Below are 21,327 nucleotides of genomic sequence, written 5' to 3'. Positions count from 1 at the left end.
ACCATGAAATGTTTTGGTTTAGTTTGTGACTTTCTGTGGTAAAATATATTACTTCTTAAATACAAAATTATATTGTAAAATATTTTAAATGGAATTTCAGAGACTAACGTGGGGAAAATGTGGATCAAAGAATTGATGAAATTGAATATCACTGAACTAATTCTATTAGGGAAAAAGTTATTATAAAAGATAAAGCAAAGACAATGATTAAAGATTAAGAATTTTCACTTTCTTATACACAGCATAAATTATAGAGATGTTAGTAAGTTTCATTAGGAATGTGAAGAATAGTCTCATTATAGCCTTACCTCCAGGTATAGGACAGGGATTCAGGGGACTTTCAAAGTGGGAGACAACATAGATAGAAAACTTTAGATAATGTATGGGATTGTGTATTTTTTTCCTTAAGAATTTCCCAAATGCATCAGACCAAGATATATATTTTCACTGAGATCAGGGCTAGCTAGTTTATATGTTCCTGAAACATTTAGTAGTGGTATAATATGTGTAAAGCATTGCGTCTTGTTTGTAGGGATGAAAGTGTGAATAAAGAATGGTCCTTCATGGATGACAGCATGTATGGCTTACATATAGTAAATTATATATAAAAATATTACATAATATATATTATAATATATATATATATCTCACTGAAAATGTTCAGAATGCCTTATAACTATATAAGTAGCCTCAAATATGCTAGGTGAGCTGCTTATAATCATAACAGCTACAAAATATCTGGAGTTTACCAATTCCCTAAACAATCAGTTAGATCACAGAACTTCAGAAACAGAATTTTTCTGAGTGGCAAACAGAAATGTGTTTACAGAATATTTATATAAGTTTATTTCTTCTTGCTGTGCTGACAGCTCAGAGCCTGGAGACTGCTTCCAATTCTGTGTCTCCTTTCCTCTCTGCTCCTCCCCTGTTCACATTGTCTCTCTCCCTCTCTCAAAAATAAATAAACATTAAAAATATAACTGTATTCTAATGGCAAATATTCTAAAAAGAGAATTATTAAAATAGCTAAATGAAGAATACCGCTTCTTTCCATTGTTCTTGGTGGGGAAATGTTCAAAGCAACTATCTTTCCTTCAGTGAAAAGGTAACATTTTAATATTTTTATGTTTAAATATAACTCTTAGTTTTATATTTTCTAATGCCACATTTGTAGCAATTCATTTCTAAAAAGCAAGAAAATCATTTTATGAAAACTGAAATATTATAGTTACCGTAAAAAAATTAGCTGATATATTAATGTTATCTTCATATACCTTAAAAACTCTAAATAAAGACACCAGAGTGCTTTTACTTTTTTTTCCCTACAGAATATTCAGTTGTATTTATTTGGCACTCTGAAATAGTTTCATTCTAGTCCATTTACTTCTTTTTTCTTTTTAAAGTAATCCCTATACCCAATATGGGGCTCAAAATCATGAATTGAGATCAAAATCCACCTGCTTTATTGACTAAGCTAGTGGATAAAGAGCTAGACAACCCCATTTCCTCCTATATAGAGTCCCTTACTTTTGACTGAGTTCTATGTGAGACAACGTAATATATAAATTCCTCCTATTTATGCAGTGAAGTTTAAATCAGAAGGTGTAAAATGGTAACACAAAAACACAAATCAAAAAAGCATTTGTTTTTTGATGTTCGTTTCCTTGATTGAAATATCAATCTTCCTATTTTTGTAACTGGGTAATGGATCAATGGTACATCTTGCTTAGAAATATACTAGTAATTACAAAGTGCTGAACTTTACTACTCCTCTGTTGCTCTGTGATGGAACATCTTTTCAGGTCATCTTTATTCAAATCTGGATAAGGAAGTATATTCACCTAAAAAATGATTACTTAGCCTAAAATGAAACTATGAAACTCTTCCAAAAATACTGTAAGAGATACAAAAGGATATAGACATTGTAAAGCAAGTATATGGACACTCTTTCTTTCACTTACAGGGATTATTAATAAATGTCCTCATTTAAAAAATATTTCTTCACTTATTTTTGAGAGAGAGACTGAATGAACATGAGAGTGGGGTAGAAAGAAAATCCCAAGTGGACTGTTAGAGCAGAGCCCAATGAGGGGTTTGATCTGACAAACCAGGAGATCATGACCTGAGCAGAAATTTAGAGTTGGACACTTAACCGACTGAGCCACCTAGGTACCCCAAATAAATGTTTTAAAAGTAACTCAGGAAAAAGTCAGATAAATGGTGTCGTATTTCCACATATTTTCCTTGAAGACTTTATTGAAGTCACCCACAAATTAAGAGGGTAACAGAAAATTATTTTAGAAAAAGGCATTCAATATAGTGACTGGTCCTATCCTAATCCCCAGAATCTATGAATATTGCCTTATTTGGCACACAGAGGTCTTTGAGAGACGTGATTAAATGAAATGGTGGATTTAAATTTTGAAATGGAGAGATTGTACTTGATTACCTGAGTGGATCCTAAACGTAATCACAAAGTATCCTTACAGAGGGAGGCAGAGGAAGATTTGGACACACCCAAGAAGGAAAGCAGTGAAAAGGAAAGAGCAGACAGAGGTTTGATGGTGCATTCCTTGAAGATTGGAATGATGCAGCAGCAAGTTAAAGCACACTAGCAGCCACAGGAAGAAGCTGGAAGAGCCAAAGCTCTCCAAAAGCCTATCAAAGGGTTCATGGCCCTGCCAATACATTGATTTCAGCCCCGTAAAGCTGATTTTGGACCTCCAGAACTGTAAGAGAATATATTTTTGTTGGCTTAAGTCTCCAATTTAGTGATAATACGTTGCAACAGGCAAAGAAACAAATAGAGCCATCATGTTTAACTTCATGCCAATGTGAGTCTTCTGATTTCTAATAAAGTTCCAATTCTGTGTACTTTGGTATGCTTTCTCATCCTGCTTCTGATACTTTTCTAAATGAATAAACTTTGGTAAATCATTTATCTTCTCTGTTACTCATTTTCCTAATATTTAAGATGGGTGTGATAATAATATCTACTTCATGGTTATTATAAGGGCGTAAATTAATTTTTGTTAGGAGCTTAGAACAGTGTCTAACACTGGGAACCGCTATGTAAACTGATACAAATACAAGTTTTAAAAAGTAGATAAAACATTTTGAGGGAAAGATAATGGGGGAGATCTGTGGAATGATGGTTGTCTCTCCTTTAATTGCCTTCTGTCACATTTTCAAAAATAATAATTTAGAAAGAAACTATTAAAAATTCTATTTGTGTTTTATTTTTTTAGATAGTGTTTATTCAAAAGAAAGACACATATTGCCATCATATGTTTAAATCTCTAAAAATTATTTACATACTTAGGAAATAGCCTTTTAAATTTTGGATGGAAAAAGTACATCATAAACATCATTTCTGTATAAATGAAGTCTGATGAAAAAAATACCACAAGCCAATCAATATGTTAGACTAGTGTTTTTAATATACTGAATGAAAGTCTGGAAAAGAAGGTAAAGTTTTGTAGATTTCACTGATTTCTGCAACAGAATCTGAAAAAAGGAAAGGAAGATATTAGTTTTATATAATAAAATTACAAAGTTACTCACACAACAAAATTGCTTTTGTTGTTTCATGATTTTAATGTTAAAAGGACTCTATTGAAAGGTTACCTACAAATCCATGTTTGTGATTTTTTTTTTTGAGAGAGAGACAGAGAGAGAGACAGAGAGAGAGAGAGTGTTGAGCAGGGGAGGGGCAGACAGAGAGGGAGACACAGAATCCAAAGCTTGCTCCAGGCTCTGAGCTGTCAGCACAGAGCCCGAAGAGGAGCTCAAACTGACTGACAGCTAGAGCGAGATCATGACCTGAGCAGAAATTGGCCGCTTAACCGGCTGAGCCACCCAGGAGCCCCCATGTTTATGATTAAAATGCACATTTAAGCGAATCAAAGTTTGTTTTCTTCTATCTTCTTGTATATATTACCTACGCAGTCTTGTAATAATTTATTTTAAAATGCAATTTTAATTCAGGGCATCTGGGTGCCTCAGTCAGTTAAACAACTTACTTTAGCTCAGGTCATGATCTCGTGGTTCATGAGTTCGAGCCCGGCACCAGGCTCTGGGTGGACAGCTCAGAGCCTGGAGCCTGCTTCAGATTCTGTGTCTCCCTCTCTCTCTGCCCCTCCCCCACTCATACCCTGTCTCTCTCTCTCAAAAATAAGTATTAAAAAATTTTTAAGTGCAATTGTAATTCAATATTTTTTATTGTTTAAAATTTAATGTTTATTTACTATTAAGAGAGAGAGACAGAGCATGAGTCAGGGAGGGGCAGAGAGAGAGGGAGACACAGAATCTGAGGCAGGCTCCAGACTCTGAGCTGTCAACACAGACCCTGACGCAGGTCTCGAACTCTGGTACAGCAAGATCATGACCTAGGCCGAAGTCCAACACTTAACCAACCGAGCCACTCAGACGCCCCTTAATTCAATATTATGTTTTATTTGCATGCATGTATGTACTGTAGAGGGTTCCTTTGTGTGAGGTGTTGGATTCAGATCAACACAATCTTCTGATACTGAATGATTTGAAATAGAATTCCTTCTTGGCCTTAGGAGACTTTAGAAAATAGCACACTTTCTCTTTTAAGCTGTGAGTTAAGTAAATATAGTAAGAAACTAAACATAATGCTAAATGAAAATATGAAATTAAATTTGTCTAATATCTTCAACTAGTCATCAACAATAATATATAATAGTAAAATAAGTAAAAACCCAAGGAATATAATAGCATTAAAATCTGAAGCCTTTAAAAAATTTTTTTTCAATGTTTTATTTATTTCTGAGAGGGCGAGAGAAGACAGCATGAGCAGGGGAAGGTCAGAGAGAGAGGGAGATAGAGAATCTGAAACAGGCTCCAGGCTCTGAGCTCACTGTGAGCACAGAGCCCGACACAGGGCTAGAACCCACAAACCATGAGATCATGACCTGAGCCAAAGTCGGATGCTTAACCAACTGAGCCACCCAGGTGCCTCTAAAATTTTAAGCCTTTTAATTTCCTTGGTAAGAGCTGTCATTACAAGGCATCACCAACAGTATTAGCTGCCATCACATTTGATTTTCAATTATGCTTTAACCACTGATGTCGCTTCAGTAGAAATTTTGATTTGACTGACAGTAAAAAAAAGGCTTGCAATTTTCCTGTTCAATTTTATAACAGTAAAATTAAACCAACTTTGGGAAGGAACAAAGGGGTGAGAACTTGTAAGAAGGGTAACTAAGTTTTTTGTTCAGATAAACTCAGGTTTGGCATGAGTCCAAATGAGCTTTTTGAACAATGCCTTTCTTCCNGAGATTTCTTATCTAAATTGTGTGTGTTTTCTGAGACAGTGGTTTTGGGTGTGGGGTAAGAATGGAAGTGGATTGAATAGCATACAGAATGATCTGTGACAACTTTAGTGACAATTCCTCTCCTCCACAATTCAACCCCCATACCTCCTGTGGAGGTTTCTTCCTTATACCGACCAATATTGTTTTAGAATATGTGTCATAATCAATTTGGATCAATTTAAGGAAGAGCTATCTACACAGTTCTTCCGTTCCTTACACTGGACATGAGTTGATAATTGCAGAGATTCTCAGATGCTGGGTACCAGGGCCTCTCCACACTCCATTTTCTTGGTTTCAGGTCATAAGAAAATATTCCAAGGTGGTTTCAGATGATAAGATTTGGTCTATTTAATGTGATTTTTTAATTTTAAAGTTTATTTATTTTTGAAAGAAAGTGTGAGCAGGGTCAGGGCAGAGGAATAGGGAGAAATGATCCAAAGCAGGCTCCATGCTGCTAGCAGAGAGCTCGATGCAGGGCACAAACTCTTGAACTCATGAATCATAAGATCATGACCTGAGCTGAAGTCATGACCAGATGCTCCATCAAATGAGCCACCCAGGTGCCCCATAAGGTGTGATTTTTAAATCTCAGTATCACCTATGACTTACAGAAACAAATGGTTGGTCTCTCTTATCTAGAAAATTTCATTTCTTTACCTTAAAAAAAAGTCATGCATGATAAATGTACTTCATTTCATAATATTGGGCCTACATTTTTCTGAATAATCTTTATTCTCTAAGAAATTGTATCCTACTGATCTCTTTATAACTCATATTTAGAATCCTCTATATTGCTATCATGTTTAGCTTTTGAAAACAGAGAGCTGTTCAAAGCATTCTTCTCAGTGAAGCTCCTTGATAAATTCCTTTGGCTACAGGATAAAGTCCAAGTATTTAGCAGTGTTTTTAAGGCCCATTTTTATCTTAGGTCCTGTTTCTTTTTATCCCTACATTCCAACATTTCCTCTCTTCCCCCAAGTGAGGCACAAGCATATGCTTGTAAATGGAAAGTGCTTTAGATCAAAGCAACCTACTAAATGAATATGTTAATGTGTGGAGCATTGTAGAATAAGGCTAGCTCTTTGTACTCTGGTGCAGTTTCAAGCTAGCTTTTAACTTGATCCTGATCTTAATCAAAAACAAAGGAACAGGAAGAGATTTGTACCTCTTTGTAGGAAGCAGATGCTAGGAGTATTCGATTAGTGACAATGTACTGAAGAAATTACTCACTGGTGGATTTAAGCTCCCATTTCTTTTCTGTCTGTGCCCAGAATTCAGAGTATCTTCTATGTAGTTTTTAATCCCACATTCTCTTTTATATAATAACCCAATTGCTTGGACTACATACACTAAAACTTAGGGAATAAGTGCTTCCTAAAGATTGTTTAAAGAGTTACTGTTTTGAAAAAGTCTAGAGAACTATACTTTAGGTCAAGATGAGTATCAGAAACTGGTTTTACCCTCTTACTTCGAGGAAATTTTTAAAAATGTACCTAACATATGAGAAACAACAGTCTCTTGAGATCTGAACTGTCAGGTGAGAAAGACAGTGATCCATAAGAGACAGGAAGCAAATGAAGTAAACCTGACGATTGATGATTGTCCTAGCTTACTTACTGCCTGGAGCATTTCCAGGTCTTCATTAAGGGAGATGGAGCTAGGAGCCCAGGAAGACAAGGTAGCTGAAATTCACAGGGCAGAGCATTAGAGAGGAAAGAGAAGGACAAAGATGTAGATACAAAGATCTAAAATGTTTTCCTCGTGTTTTAGCTAAGCATAGGTTATTCATATGAAGATTCCACTCGAGGCCAAGGCAAAAAACCTCCTGAAAGACAAAAGGGAACAATATCTGGTACTCCCCTAGGGCAGGGGAAAGGTTTGGATCTCAAAAGAGTAAAAAAATCTCAAAATTCACAGAGCGTAAGTTTGAGTACTCAGAACAACAACAATAACAACAAAAATCTCAAAATTCACAGGGCATAAGCTTGGGTACTCAGAACGGTTTGATCTCTGTAATGGGAAAAATTAGCCTTAGATAAGAATGTTTCTTTGTTCCTGCTTAATTAATAAGGCTTAACAGCATAGTAGCCTAATGCTCACTGAAAATAAAACCCTTGAATATGTGTATATGTGAAGAACAATGCTTTCCCCCAATTTCGAAATAATCATGCTGAGTGAAAGAAGCCAGACCCAAAAGTATTTACACTTTTATCCTGCTTCCATGCAATTCTAAAACATACAAACCAGCCTGTCTGTGGTGACAGAAAATAGGTTGGAAATAGGAGAAAGGGGAGGGTGGGATTTTTTCCCCCATTGATATATACGTATGTGAAAACTTATGAAAGTGTGCTTTTTAGTATCCGTAGTGTGCTATACGCTAACTGTATCTTAATAAAGCTGTTCAACATGTTTAAGCTGATATTTGCTTGCTTATGGAGAGATTCAGTTTCTTTCACATTCCTACAAATTCCATGCGTCACAGGAGTAAGATTTAGGCAACTCACCTAGGCAGGAGAAGAAGGCGGCTGAGGTTCTGGGGCAACGGGCTCGGCGTCATCAGGCTCAATCGGCCCAGGCTCCACTGCAACAGTCTCTAGGTGTGGAGGTGGCGTAGTACTTGTGGCTACATGAGGTGTAGCTACAGAAGGGTCGGCAGTAGGGGACAGGGGAGCATTGGGTGAGAAGGAAGGTCCTTCAGGTCTATGTGAGTTAGGGACAACATGGGAAGATTCCTGAGGAGGAGGAGAGGAGATCGGCCAAGCAGTTACACGGAAATTACAAGTGTGGTAGAAGGGGGCTCCGGGAGAGGGAGAGGTGAGAATCCAGGGAAATGAGGGCACCTCAGTATGAGGGTCAGGATTCCCAGGGTAATGGGGGACTTTATTCTCTGAAGGACGAAAAGAAGGAGCAGAATCAGTGCCTGACACGGGATAAGGAATACTCAGAGATGGGTTAAGTAGGTAACGATTGCCACTGCAATCCTGCAGGAAAAGCAAAGAAGTCAGTTAAAGTTGACTATTTAGATCTATCCTATCCGTGTATTACTTATGTTATGATTGTAATGATATATGATGAGTGAAGATTATTTTTGTAAGAATTCCAATTTAGTCTCTTTCTCAAAGCTAATATGCTTCTATATTTTTGAAATAGGAGACTACTAATTTCTTGAGACAACTGAATACGTCTCAAGTGAGGGAGAAATATTTTGTATTTAGGTAAATCAGAGTGTTATGAACTGTACATTAGGCCAGGACAAAAAGAGAAGGAAAGGGGGTGCACAGTATAGGATTGGTAATTCCAGGCCTCCTTCTCTGTACCTTCTGCCCGGCCCACTCATCTCATTGCCTGCTCCTGAGATGTCCAAAGTGCCCCACCCAAGCATTCACTTCATAATACCTCTTCCAGGTGTCCTTTTGATTTCCTTCCCATCCTATTGCATCCAACGCCACTCACCCAAGCCAAGTATCTCAAATTGTTAGTAAGAAGGAAAGCAGGCTGGATGTCGATGAGTAACTACTGGCTTTTTAAAAAAATTGAGATATAATTGACTACAGTTAATACTGTATTGTATATTTGAAAATTGTGAGCAGTAGATCTTAAAAGTATTTGTCACACACACACACACACACACACAAATAAATAAATAAATAAATAATACAAGTTTTCATCACAAGAAAAATTGTAACTGTGGTGATGGACATTAACTAGACTTAATGTGTTGATCATTTTGCAATATATACTGTTGCTTTTCATATTTAATTTTTCCTGTGGTGTTTGTGTTTTAAATGAGATTATGAATGTTGCTGATGCATTTCCTATTAAATTTCACATGATTTCCTTCCGTAGAAGGGCTGCTACATTTTCCTCCAGTTGCTATCCAGATTTGTCTATTACGTGTGTGTAAGATTATTGGGGAGCTTCAAGGTCACAAAATTATGTAGAAATTTACAAAACATTAAGACATGTCTTGGTCTCATATACATAAAATTTTATTTCCTATCAAATTTGTCAGTTTTCATGAGCGATTTTGTTACATATTGGTTTATAAATCAAGTTCCTAGATTCTTTGATACATTGCACCGCTCAATTATAATTTAGGAAATTTTAAATGTTTATAACTTAAGTATTTTAAAATATAATGAACTATACTTAATACTTCTAATGTGTTTATGTTAATGCTAACCAGTGAACTTATTTTATTTACATGTGTTCCAAGTTAACTGTCCAATGGCAGACACCATTTGTGAACTAGACCCAGTTTCATATTTGTTAGAAAATACTTCCTTCTGGGGCGCCTGGGTGGCTTAGTCGGTNTACTTCCTTCTTTATCAATAGTACTTTTCTACCATATATGACTTTATACAACTACATTTCAGTTAAAAACATTTAATGTAAAGTGCAGGGAGTGAATCTGGACAAGATATCAGTATGAACAAGACAGTTCCTGAATGTATAATTATACATATGCTTATATTAATATATTCATTTTAAATTAGCCCATCAAAGCAAGAAAAGAGAACATGTTTCTAAATTACTTTCCAAGCCTGTCAAGGAAAACATACTACTGAATTACAGTAAAACCTTGGTCTGAGAGCATAATTTGTTCCAGAACAAGCTTGTAATCCAAAGCACTCTTATATCAAAGATATTTCAAGAACCATTGGCTCAGTTGTGAGCATGTGACCTTCAGCATCACATACTATTCCTATTGTAAGACATCACTCATCATTTAGTAGAAATGTTTGCTTGTCTTGTGGAACACTTGCAAACAAATTATTTGCAATCCAAGATTCTGATGCGTTTAACATTATTAGATAGAAAATATTATTGTAAAAAGAAAATAATATAGAATACATTTTAATATCTTAAAATATAGACATATATGAATATATTTTACCTTTTCACCAGTGATTCAGTGATTATAACTGATAGAACTCTCTGAGTGATTTGGGATTTTCTTAAGTGGTGCAGTTGTTTGCCTTTTTTTCCTGTGACTATTAAGGTTCTTCTGTTATTCAAAATACTTGTTATAAAATATATACAGAATAGCCAATGTTAATGTTCTATTAGTGCCAGTGTTTTTACACAATCGTTAAATTTCTTATACATATCTATTTACAAACTTTCATACATAGGGCACCAAATATTTTGTTTCAGTTCTGTGGCTAGTTGCTTATGTCTACCAGATATTTACATTAGAGCATTATTAGTGTTTATTATAAAATCCCCTTTAACTAAACTAGGCTTTGCAAAATAAATTCTCAGAAAATGCAGATTGTTCCTCGACAGCTTTGGGTATTTGTAAGCTTTTTCTTGATGGATATTCTAGGATTTATTTTTTTTAAAGTATAAAATGACTGCCTACTATGTGCTATTCATGTGTTAGACATTGGGTTCCTAGGTGCTGGAAAGAATAATCAAGCTTTCTTTGTTCAGGGCTGATTATTAGACCTCCCAGCCAGTCCAGCTTCCTCATTAAAATTTAATATTGTATGAAAAAGAAAACACATGCATAAACAAAAAGTAAAATGAGACCTATAAATACAGAGAACAAAAGTAAAATGAGACCTATAAATACAGAGAACAAACTGATTGTTGCCAGAGGGAAGGAGGAAAAGGAATGGATAAAATAGGTGATTGGAAGGGGCACCTGAATGGGTCAGTCCGTTAAGTCTCTGACTTTCATTCAGGCCATAATGTGGCTGCTTCTGGGTTTGAGCCCCTCCTGCGGCTTGGTGTGGACAGCTCAGAGCCTAGAGCCTGTTTCTGATTCTGTGTCTCGAGTCTCTTTTTGTCCCTCCCCTGCTTATGCTCTGTTTCTCTCTCTCTTTCTCTCTATCTCTCTCTCTTAAAATTAAAAAAAAAAAAGGTGAATGGGAAAGGCAGATAGAGACTTATGAAATGAGTAAGTCATGGAAATCAAAAGCACAGCCTATGGAACATGGCGAATGGTGTTGTGACAACACTGTGTGGTGACGGATGGTGGCTACAGCAGCAGTGAGCACTGTGTAACATATAGAGAGGTTGAATCACTATATTGTATACCCAAAATCAATGTAACATGGTGTGCCAACTAGACTCAAAAAACTGAAGAAAAAGAGTTTAATATTGTATATGATATTTCTTTCTAATTTTAGGTTGGTTTCCTTGAATTACTGAGTTAAAAATGTTTGTTCATGCATCATATTTTCATTTTAAGGTATGATGCATGATGCACAAGTGATACATATTCCAGAGTGTTCACAGACACAAATGTCAGTGAGTTGTATTGTGACCACACAGCCCTAGACTCTCATAATTAAAATATTAATTCCTATAAGAAATTCAGAGGAACACCTCCTACTGTTTTCATTTTAACAATTATTTCAAAACCTTTCTATTCTTTTTCCATATATCTCATGGCATTAGGTCAAAAGCGTGCATATTCAGACCATATCTCTGGCTTTCCTTTGCTAGGTTGTCATGTTTATCTACTGCATTCTTGTAGATGGTACAAACAGAATTTTCTTAACACACTCCTGTCATCAGCATTTGAGGCAAAAATGACAAACAACTTAAAAAAGTCTTATACTAGTCAATCGATCATTGATCAATGCTGTGGCCTTGTACATAGGGGTAATTTGTGGGTATTTTCTGCACAGCAATCATCTAGCTCTTTGGGACACACTCTTCCTATTAGTAATTCCTAGATCATGCTATCATCTAGTGTAATCTTTCATACAGGCAAAACCTTTCTGAATTCCTCACTTAATTCATTCAAGTAAATTTAAGACATTGTCACAAATTTTATTGGGCATAACAAAATATTTATCACTCTGCAGAGGGAGTGCCCTTACCTACTACTTCTGCTTATTGAAAAGAAATAAAGACCTTATGGGAAATATGTTAAACACAAGTATATTTGTACTCCAAACATTTTTCTATCAAATTTAATAACAGTAGTCATAAAATTGCATTGTAAAGAAAATACAAGACTTTTAAAATGTAAGATACACTTTCTGATAAAAACAAGCACATTCATATGTAAATGAAAAAGTTTTACCTCAGGAACATGGAAGAAATGCTTCTAAAACAAAGGAAAAATTAATTCAATATGATTATTTATTTGAAAACATCTGCACCCAGATTTCCATATTACTGAAGAATTTGTACAGTCTTATTAGTATAGTTTTTTTATTTTTGAAATATGAATCATTAGTATAAATTGTTTGTTATTATTATCAACATACGGTTTTGACCTAAATAGTTTACTTAGAAAGTTTTACTTTGGCTGATGGGTTTTGGTTTGTAATTTCCTACATGTATATCAATCTTACCCACTGAAAGATCATTCAGCTGTTATTCATATATCTGGTTTTATTGCTCTGTTTCACCTCTCAGGTTTTCATTGCATTATGTGTGTGTGTGTGTGTGCACCTGCACTTGTGTGTATATATGTCACTTCTTTTTTTTTTTTATATATTTTTATTTATTTCTAGGAGAGAGAGAGAGAGAGCGTGAGCAGGGGAGGGTCAGAGAGAGAGGGAGACACAGACTCTGAATCAGGCTCCAGGCTCTGAGCTGGCAGTCAGCACAGAGCCCGACGCGGGGCTCGAACCCACGAACCGCGAGATCATGACCTAAGCGAAAGTGGACGCTTAACCGACTAAGCCACTCAGGCGCGCCTGTCACTTTTTACAGTTGCAGGATCATATATGCATTTGTTCTTCAATTAAGCTTCAATATATTTTATAAATTCGCCACAGCTTATGCACAAGATAAAAAAATAGTGTAGAAACTCATCATTTAGTAGTTTAAGAATTAGAATTTAACATAATTTTAAGAGGACAATATCTTGAAATTTATACAGGATGATAGTAAGAATTGTAAAATAGTTAATAATATCGAGTAACATTTGAGCATGTATTGTATCCTAAATATTCTGCCAAGCACTTTAGATAATGATGTAATCCCCAAAACGATTCTATGAGGTAAGTGTCATAATTTTCTCCATATACAAAGGAGGATGTCTAGCACACTCATTGGCTAGGATTAAGAATTTTCCAACAGCTATTTTTTTTTTTTGTATCAGAGTCTAATTTGTTTTTGCTACATTGAAGGGCGCTATGTCCATTTAAGTATTAAGTATATTTAAGTATGCCTCACCAGATATTTCTTGTGACTCCACCTAAATACCTCCAGCAATGGAACATCACTCCCAGGGGAAACCCAAGCAAGCTTTCCATAATTTAAAAACGTAGACTCTGTTAAAATAATCTAAATGGGATGTTGATTCTGTGTAACTTTATCTTCCTCTAGCCCACTGCATTTTTGAACTAACCTCTCTTCCTTGCTGGTTAGCTGTTTTCAGTTAACACAACTTTATTTATTAATTTTTAACATTTCTTTTGAAAAGTTTGTTACAACAAGGAGGCCTGGGTGGCTTAGTCGGTTAAGTGTCTGACTCTTGATTTCTGTTCAGGTCATGATCTCTTGGTTTTTGGGATCCAGCCCGGTGTGTTAGGCTTTCGCTGACAGCACAGAGCCTACTTGGGATTCTTTCTTCTCTCTCTCTTTGCTCCTCTCCCCACTCCTATGTGCCCTCTTTCTCTTTCTCTCTCTCTCAAAATAAATACTTTTTTTAAAAAAAGAAAACTTTGTAAGACAAACCTCATGCCCATTAACATATCTCTCTGCTGCAGTTTTATCAACACTATAACCCTTATCTATAATTATTCAATGGTTATACTGTGGCTATAATTTTAGAAGTCTGTTTACTTACTTACCTTTGTAAAAGCAACACACAAGACGCAGGCCCATAATAGAAGCTTCATTTTGAGTGACCCTACGAAGATTAATTTTGGACAGTGGTTACTTTGGAAAATATACAATATGTATGTTAGTTATGTCTGTTCTCTGAGGGAGACACAAAAGAATGCATGGCTTTCTTAGTCTGAGTAGAAGCACCCTTAGCAGAAAATTTGGTCCTGCTAATAACTACTGTCCCCATGACCTAACGGGAATTATGCTACAACTCAAATTACCTGTTTTTACAAATGTTCTTCAATAATTAATTGGCCTCTAACTAAACTTCTTTAAGTGAGAGTGAATTCATTCAGTTACATAGAGATACATTTTTGCAATTAATTTGTCATGGAGGGCTTAGCATAAAATAAAACTGCTGAAAAGTAGCTTTCTATGGCTGCTGTAATAAGATTTTCTTTTTTACAGGTTCTGTGGGAAGTTGGTATCAACCACTTGGAAAAAATTTCAAGTCCAAAGGTTGTTGCCACTATATACTGTGGCATAAACCATTAGGTTCTTAATCATTAATGTTTCTCTTTTGCTCTGAAAGGTGGTAGCACAGCCACATGTTCAGATGTGTATCTTGGAAGGCTTAATTTTCTTCAAAGAAAATTCTTTCAAAGACAGTAAAACTAATCTCTAGTCAGTTGATTATTAAAGTTTATGTTTTCTCTCTTCTTCAAAATCATAAATTATCTCCCTCATTAACAAAAAGTCTACATACAAGATATTTATATATTATTATTCAGTATCTCGATTGTGAAAAAATATGAATGCCCAATGTGAAGTAATTCATTAGGAATAATAATATCAGGTCCATGATATATTGCCAAGTGAATATTCAGATGTCAAATATAGCTAAAATATTTAATGGGCTGTTTCTAATTAGTTCATGGGCGATTTTAAAAATAATTTCAATAATTTCATTTTATCTTCTATAGTCTATAATGTTTTTGTGAAGTGAGAATGTATTACTTGTATGCTAAGTATATTCTAATAATATGAAATATTTTCAAGTTTTAGTTGAGATTGTGAATGCTTTAGTGCCTAATTTATAACAAGACCTAAGCTACAAAACTTTATTCATGGGCAAAGCCCTGGAAATTATATACTCCATCCACTTCTCCAAACATATTTTTTATTTTAGGTCATGTGTTTAACTTGTTTAACATGATTTTGGCCACCTATTGGATAATCTTCGCTATAATGTTCTTTGGTATTATACATCTGGTTTGTTGTTGTTGTTGTTGTTATTGTTGAGAGACTATGTAAGAAAGACACCAATAGGTTTATATAGTTTTTAAGTTGTAAATATCTAGGTGGCAAATATCTGTGCCTCATTCTCTCTACCAATAAGCAGCACTGGAGAAATTCCTGACAGGTCCAAATACCCAGGATTTTTTTTTTTTCAGCTACAGATATACTTTCATGGCCTAGATACATTGATATTACTTATCTCTTATTTTTGCATTTATTTGTGGTTCTTTGCCTCCCAGGAATTTCAGAGTCAAATATCTTGGCCATATTTAGAACTCTCCAGGGCATTGAGGCACCTCATGTGGGCATGCTTACTCCATCTCTGGCTTTATCTTATTTACCCCAGTCTTACTCTGTCTCATCAAAATGCTTATCTTAAAAAAAATCCTGTTTTACTTATTTTGCAAGTTGTCTTAAAAGCTTTTAGAATGGGTTATATTATAAATAGAGGAACAAATTAATCTATCAAACAAATCTCCTAAAATTGTTTGTAGTGCCAAAATTCCCTCTCTGCTGCATTTTGACATTTTTGTAAAAAGAAAATAAAAATGTTAGTTGGTGAAACAAAAAATATCATGAATTTATACATAAGAAGATGATATTTTAGCCTTCAGTTTTAACCAAATATTTTTTTCAGTAGCCTATGCTTCATGGTAGACCCTAAAGGTTAACAATATAAAGTTACCTGATGTATTTATTGATCTCTCTGAAACCTCATTCCTTTTAGCTTTTTCTGGGTCTCTGAAACAGGAGGATTTAATTGGCTGGAACAGATTTTTATATACATATTATATGACAAATGCTTAATTTTGGTAATGATATTTATCATATTGTTTAATAATTATCTAACATTTGTCACATTATATGGCACTAGAATAATTTAGAAGAACTTCCTTACCCCACTATTATTTTGGGAACCTATCAATTTGATTATATACAAAGGCCCTAAAATATAGTTATAAAGAAACTATGTGAGAGAATGCAAATTCACCTCCTTTAATGTGATTTGAAAATAAATTGTATATAAGTAGTTCAAATAATGCCAGCTTAAATTAGTATATTATAGATAACCCAATAAGCATAATTTTACTTAATTTGACTTTTTGTCTTAATGTAACTATCAATTTAACGAAGCTCTTATGTATTAGCAATTCTATTAAAAATGAATAAGCATTTCTTTTTCATAAAGAATTTAAAGAATAAAGCATTCATTCATTTATAATTTTAGAGTTCTAAAAAAATCAAGAGTGGAAAAATTCCAGATTTATCTACGTTTAAAATCTCTCCCTTGTCTCACTGTCTAAATTTATTTATCCACTCATATATCACTTGTCTTTAGAATACTCCAGAAGGAACAAAATATTCATGTCTCATTGAAATAATAGTATTCCATTCTCCTTTTCCTCAGTTTTTTGTTTTCCTTCAAATAGCTTTTAAGTGAGAGGGGCTTACTTGACCCCGTTCTTCCTGAGAAGAAGTGAATTCCTGAGTAGAACAAACCCATTCTTTTAGGGCTTATGTGAACTCCTGAGTCCAGTCTGAATCTAGGGAATAAAAAAAAAAAAAAATCCTGGGATGAGTCTTCTCTTATTGAGTCTTGAAGTAATCATTCAGACGTGTGGTGGATTAGATTTACTTACCACCTTGTGTTACTAACTTCCTCAAACCCGGAGAGAATGTAAATATGACATGCGTTGATAGTCACTCTATTAACTGAGACCTAGGGGAGAATCTTTTAATATGGAAGCATTTTTATATGGGAGTGGAGGGGAGGATACCTTTTTTTCCAGGATGGAAATTAATGGCTGTACATCTGGTTTTGCTCTGGACACTCTCTCTCACTCCCTTTCCTCCAGGGGTACTTATAAGAAGTCTTTAATGTAATTGACTTCCTTTGTTTTGAAATAAATCAGCTTCATATCTGAAAAAATAAAAACATATGAATTTGACTTATTTGACTGTAAATTAATCCCCTTATTTCACAGAATCATAAAATCCGGGAAATTCGCATAATGTGGCAGTAAAAGATCAATTGAGAACTGTATTAAACTTAAATACTAACTACATTTTGAAAATATTGATTACTTGATTGTGGACACTAATTCGAAAGGGTGATGAAGGAATTTTATACTTAATTCATTATATGTTAAATATGGAATAAAATGGATTAACATAAATATTGTTTTAAATAACAGTGTGGTGGGGGCGCCTGGGTAGCTCAGTTGGTTAAGCATCCAACTTCAGTTTAGGTCATGATCTAGCATTTTGTGGGTTACAGCCCCACATCAGGCTTTGTGCTGACAGCTCAGAGCCTGGAGCCTGCTCCAGATTCTGTGTCTCCCTCTCTCCCTCCCACCCCTGCTTGTGCTCTCTCTCTCTCTCTCTCTCTTAAAAATAAATAAACATTAAAAAAATTAAAATAAAATAATAGTGTGGTGTCTTTTTTATATTAGTATTACAAACATGAATTGCCAACTATAAATAAATATTAAAAACTTAAAGAGCACTTCTGTCCCGTATATTTATTCTTGACAACTATGTATTTCTAGTAATATGCAATATAAATGAGAAATGATAAAAGACAGTACTAGCTGTCAGTGCCTAAGTCATAATCAAAGTAACGTAAAGTGATTTAGCTTGATACTCTTGAATCATAGAAAGGGCTGTAGTATTTGTTAGGAAGAGAGAACCCTCTTCTCCAAGTATGTAATTTTCTTTCTGTGGAANCATATAATATAGTTATATGTATATATGTATACATATATATATATGACTAAAACATATTATCTACTAAACTATAACACATGGTAGGCATTCAGTAAAAAATATATATGTATATATATATATGTATACATACATATATATATATATATATATGACAACATGAAGGGAAGACAAAAGAACAGTCTACAGATTAAAAAAAGCAATTGTCAGAACCAAAGTCAGTTATTACACTGACTTGTTGAAACTATCAAACAGAGAATGTAAATGATTTTGAATAACATATTGAAGAATCTAGTGGTAAGGTAGACAGGATGCAGGATTACATAGGTGATTTCAGCAGAGAGGGAAACTATATGAAAGAATGAAGTGGAAATGCTAGAAATCAAAACTGACTAACAAAGAAAAAGAATGTATTTGATTAGCTCATCAGTAGACTCACTACAGCCCAGGAAAGATGCCGAGAACTGGAAGATAAGTTTCCTTCTTTCTGTCCTCCCTCCCTTCCTCTCTCCCTTCCCTCCTTACTTTCATCCTTTCTTTCTTTTTTCATTGCTTTCTTTTTTCCTTTCTTTTTTCCTTCACTTAGACACATGGTACTGTTCTAGACCCTAGAGAATGTGACAAATCCAACCCAGTGGATAAAAAGTAATCTGGGAACAAAATTAAAATAAGTCCTTTGGAACTTAAGGCTCCAAAGATGCTACTTTTATGTGTATAAAGTTAAAAAGGTGTCAACTTAATTAATCCTCTATTTCACATCATTATACTAAAAAATGGATATTATTAATTTCACTATTTCATGATTCAACAGGAGGGAAACCTATGGATTAAATCGGACAGCTGGATAGAATGGACATGGAAAATGAGCATAATAGTAACTTTCTTTTGTTATATACAATATCATATTTCACAAACAGTAGGTGACTTTAGAGTAGTGACGGACCAGGGGGTGCGTGGGTGGCTCATTCAGTTAAGTATTTGATTTTGGCTCAGGTCATGATCTTACAGCTTGTGGCTTCAAGTCCTGCATTGGGCTCTGTGCTGAAGGCTCAGAGCCTGGAGCTTGCTTCATATTCTGTCTCTCCCTCTCTCTCTGCCCCTCCTCCACTCACGCTCTGTCTCTCTGTCTCTCAAAAATAAATAACGCTAAAAAATTTTTTTAGAAGAATAGTGATGGACCAGAACATATCTTATGTTTTTGTAGTAATGGAAATAGGATGCCTTATTCTCCATTACTGACATACACTCTTGGAATTGTCAAGGATTTTAATTTACAAGAGAAATACTCTTGCATTAATACTATTTGTATTATTATTACTACTAAGTGTTATTGCCATAAGTATGCAAACAATGGCCATATTTTGTAATGTTATCTTACTTCAATGTTTTAAAAATCTCTTCCAATTGCCAATGACATAAACTTGGATCTGGAGAAACTGAATCTTTGACAAATCTTTGAAAATTATTTAGAAATCAAAAAAAGGAGCTGTAATAGCTGCTATGTTCCAGTTTAATTTACTATTAAAAAAAACATACTGGGGGGCGCCTGGGTGGCTTAGTCGGTTAAGCGTCCGACTTTCGCTTAGGTCATGATCTCGCGGTTCGTGGGTTGGAGCCCCGCGTCGGGCTCTGTGTTAACTGCCAGCCCAGAGCCTGGAGCCTGTTTCAGAGTCTGTGACTCCCTCTCTCTCTGACCCTCCCCTGCTCATGCTCTCTCTCTCTCTCTCTCTCTCTCTCTCTCTCTCTCTCTCCTAGAAATAAATAAAACATTAAAAAAAAAAAAGCATACTGGGTCAGGGGCGTCTGGGTGGCTCAGTTGGTTGAGCATTTGACTCTTGATTTTGACTCAGGTCATGATCCTAGGCTTGTGGGACGGAGCCCTGCACAGGGCTTCATGTTGAGCATTGAGCCTGCTTGGGATTCTCTTTTTTTCCCTCTGCCCCTCTCCTCCTCACTCTCCTGTGTACATACGTGGCTCTCTCTTTCTCTCAAATTAATTAAATAATTAATTAATTTTAAAAAATTAGGTCTGAAGTATATAGAATAACCTGGGACTTTCTCTGAATACTGGATAATGTTTTATCTTCTAGGGAGTCAAGTGAAACTCTGCTTACACGTTGCTTCTCATATTGCTTACAATTTAATTTGGGAAGCCAACACATACATAGATATTCAGGAGCCAGTTGGGTTCCCCCCTCAAAATTTGAGGGGCAACAGTTATAGAGCTGAATCTAGAAAACTGGGAGCTGATTTTAATTGGCTAATTATATGTGGCAATTAAAATGGTTAAACTGGATAAGATCATATAGAAAAAAATGTACAGTTAAAAGGAAGTGGTTGAAGTCAGAGTCCTAGAGAATATTACTGTTTTGTACAATAAGAGAAGTACATGTGAAATACCTGAAAGAAATAGCTAAAGAAAGATTTATAAAAATTACCAGGAAATAAATCTTAATAAATAGTTCCAAATAGAATAGTACCTCTGGTGGCAAATTACTCATTTTCTACTACAATTTCCTCATCTGCAAGGTATATTAATCATTATTAGTAATGTAATAGTAATTTTAATAGTTGTAAGTTTAATTGAGGCAAATATATAAATTACCCTGCATATAGATGCTCAGTCAATGTTAGATATTATAATCACCCTTATTACTTTTGCCATAATCTATTAAAAAGGAGAGGTTACAGAGGAAATTTTTTAAAAGCATCAAATGAGTTACTGCTTTGACATGGAGGAGGGTCACCATATTGTTAGAGACTTGAAGGAGATAGTTAAATGTTGAGATCATCAAGTTATTGAAATATTGTACTAGGTAGCGGATAGTGCTTAGGCTTGATGGGGTCTATGTAGTCTATGAAATAGAAAGGGAAGCTATTTTCTAGTAAGATGAATTGGAAGCATAAGGAGAGTTGAGGAAGGCAGCTAACTCTAATGCCCACAAAGTTTGATAAGTGGCCTTTGGTGACCAAAAAAGTTTAGAAAAGTAACTTACTTTAGGATTCAGCTGTTTGGATGGAGTGAAAGTAGAAATCAAGTTCATGGTTGAGTGTTTTCTAAATAAGACTAAATGCAGAGAGCCAGAAGAGTTACAGATACCATCAAGATAATGTTTGAAATAACCAAGGATAATGCCTGGGGTGTGTAAGTAAGGGAGTGAGGCCAATAAGGAATAGAGAGAATGGAATATCAACAGAGTGTTAAGGGATGGAGTATTCT

At 35.0% G+C, this 21,327-nt stretch overlaps 1 protein-coding gene across 2 annotated transcripts; it reads right to left on the bottom strand.

Moving 5' to 3' along the window:
* Positions 1 to 3,486: 3,486 nt before the first annotated feature.
* PRR27 (proline rich 27) lies at positions 3,487 to 21,242 on the bottom strand. Of its 2 annotated transcripts, XM_077751003.1 has the most exons (6): positions 21,104 to 21,242; positions 17,162 to 17,304; positions 14,108 to 14,166; positions 7,847 to 8,323; positions 5,952 to 5,999; positions 3,487 to 3,507 (listed from the first exon to the last, which is right to left on the bottom strand). In XM_077751003.1, exons 3-4 carry the CDS (start codon positions 14,153 to 14,155, stop codon positions 7,847 to 7,849), a joined length of 525 nt encoding a protein of 174 aa, XP_077607129.1. In that variant the 5' UTR covers positions 14,156 to 14,166; positions 17,162 to 17,304; positions 21,104 to 21,242; the 3' UTR covers positions 3,487 to 3,507; positions 5,952 to 5,999. The 2 variants fall into 2 exon arrangements, with proteins under 2 accessions (XP_077607129.1, XP_077607138.1); XM_077751012.1 differs by lacking the exons at positions 3,487 to 3,507; positions 5,952 to 5,999 and having other exon boundaries at positions 7,845 to 8,323.
* Positions 21,243 to 21,327: the final 85 nt, after the last annotated feature.

Source organism: Crocuta crocuta, unplaced genomic scaffold (genome assembly GCF_008692635.1).
Source record: "Crocuta crocuta isolate KB4526 unplaced genomic scaffold, BGI_CrCroc_1.0 scaffold1, whole genome shotgun sequence".
Classification (NCBI taxonomy): domain Eukaryota; kingdom Metazoa; phylum Chordata; class Mammalia; order Carnivora; family Hyaenidae; genus Crocuta; species Crocuta crocuta.
This window is presented reverse-complemented; position numbering and strand designations above follow the sequence as displayed.

Coding starts and splice junctions, on each gene's coding strand:
- PRR27 (XM_077751003.1), bottom strand. CDS start 14,155: ATGAAGCTTCTATTATGGGCCTGCGTCTTGTGTGTTGCTTTTACAAAG. Junction 8,324..14,107: donor TGTGTGTTGCTTTTACAAAG/GTAAGTAAGTAA, acceptor CTTTTCCTGCAG/GATTGCAGTGGCAATCGTTA.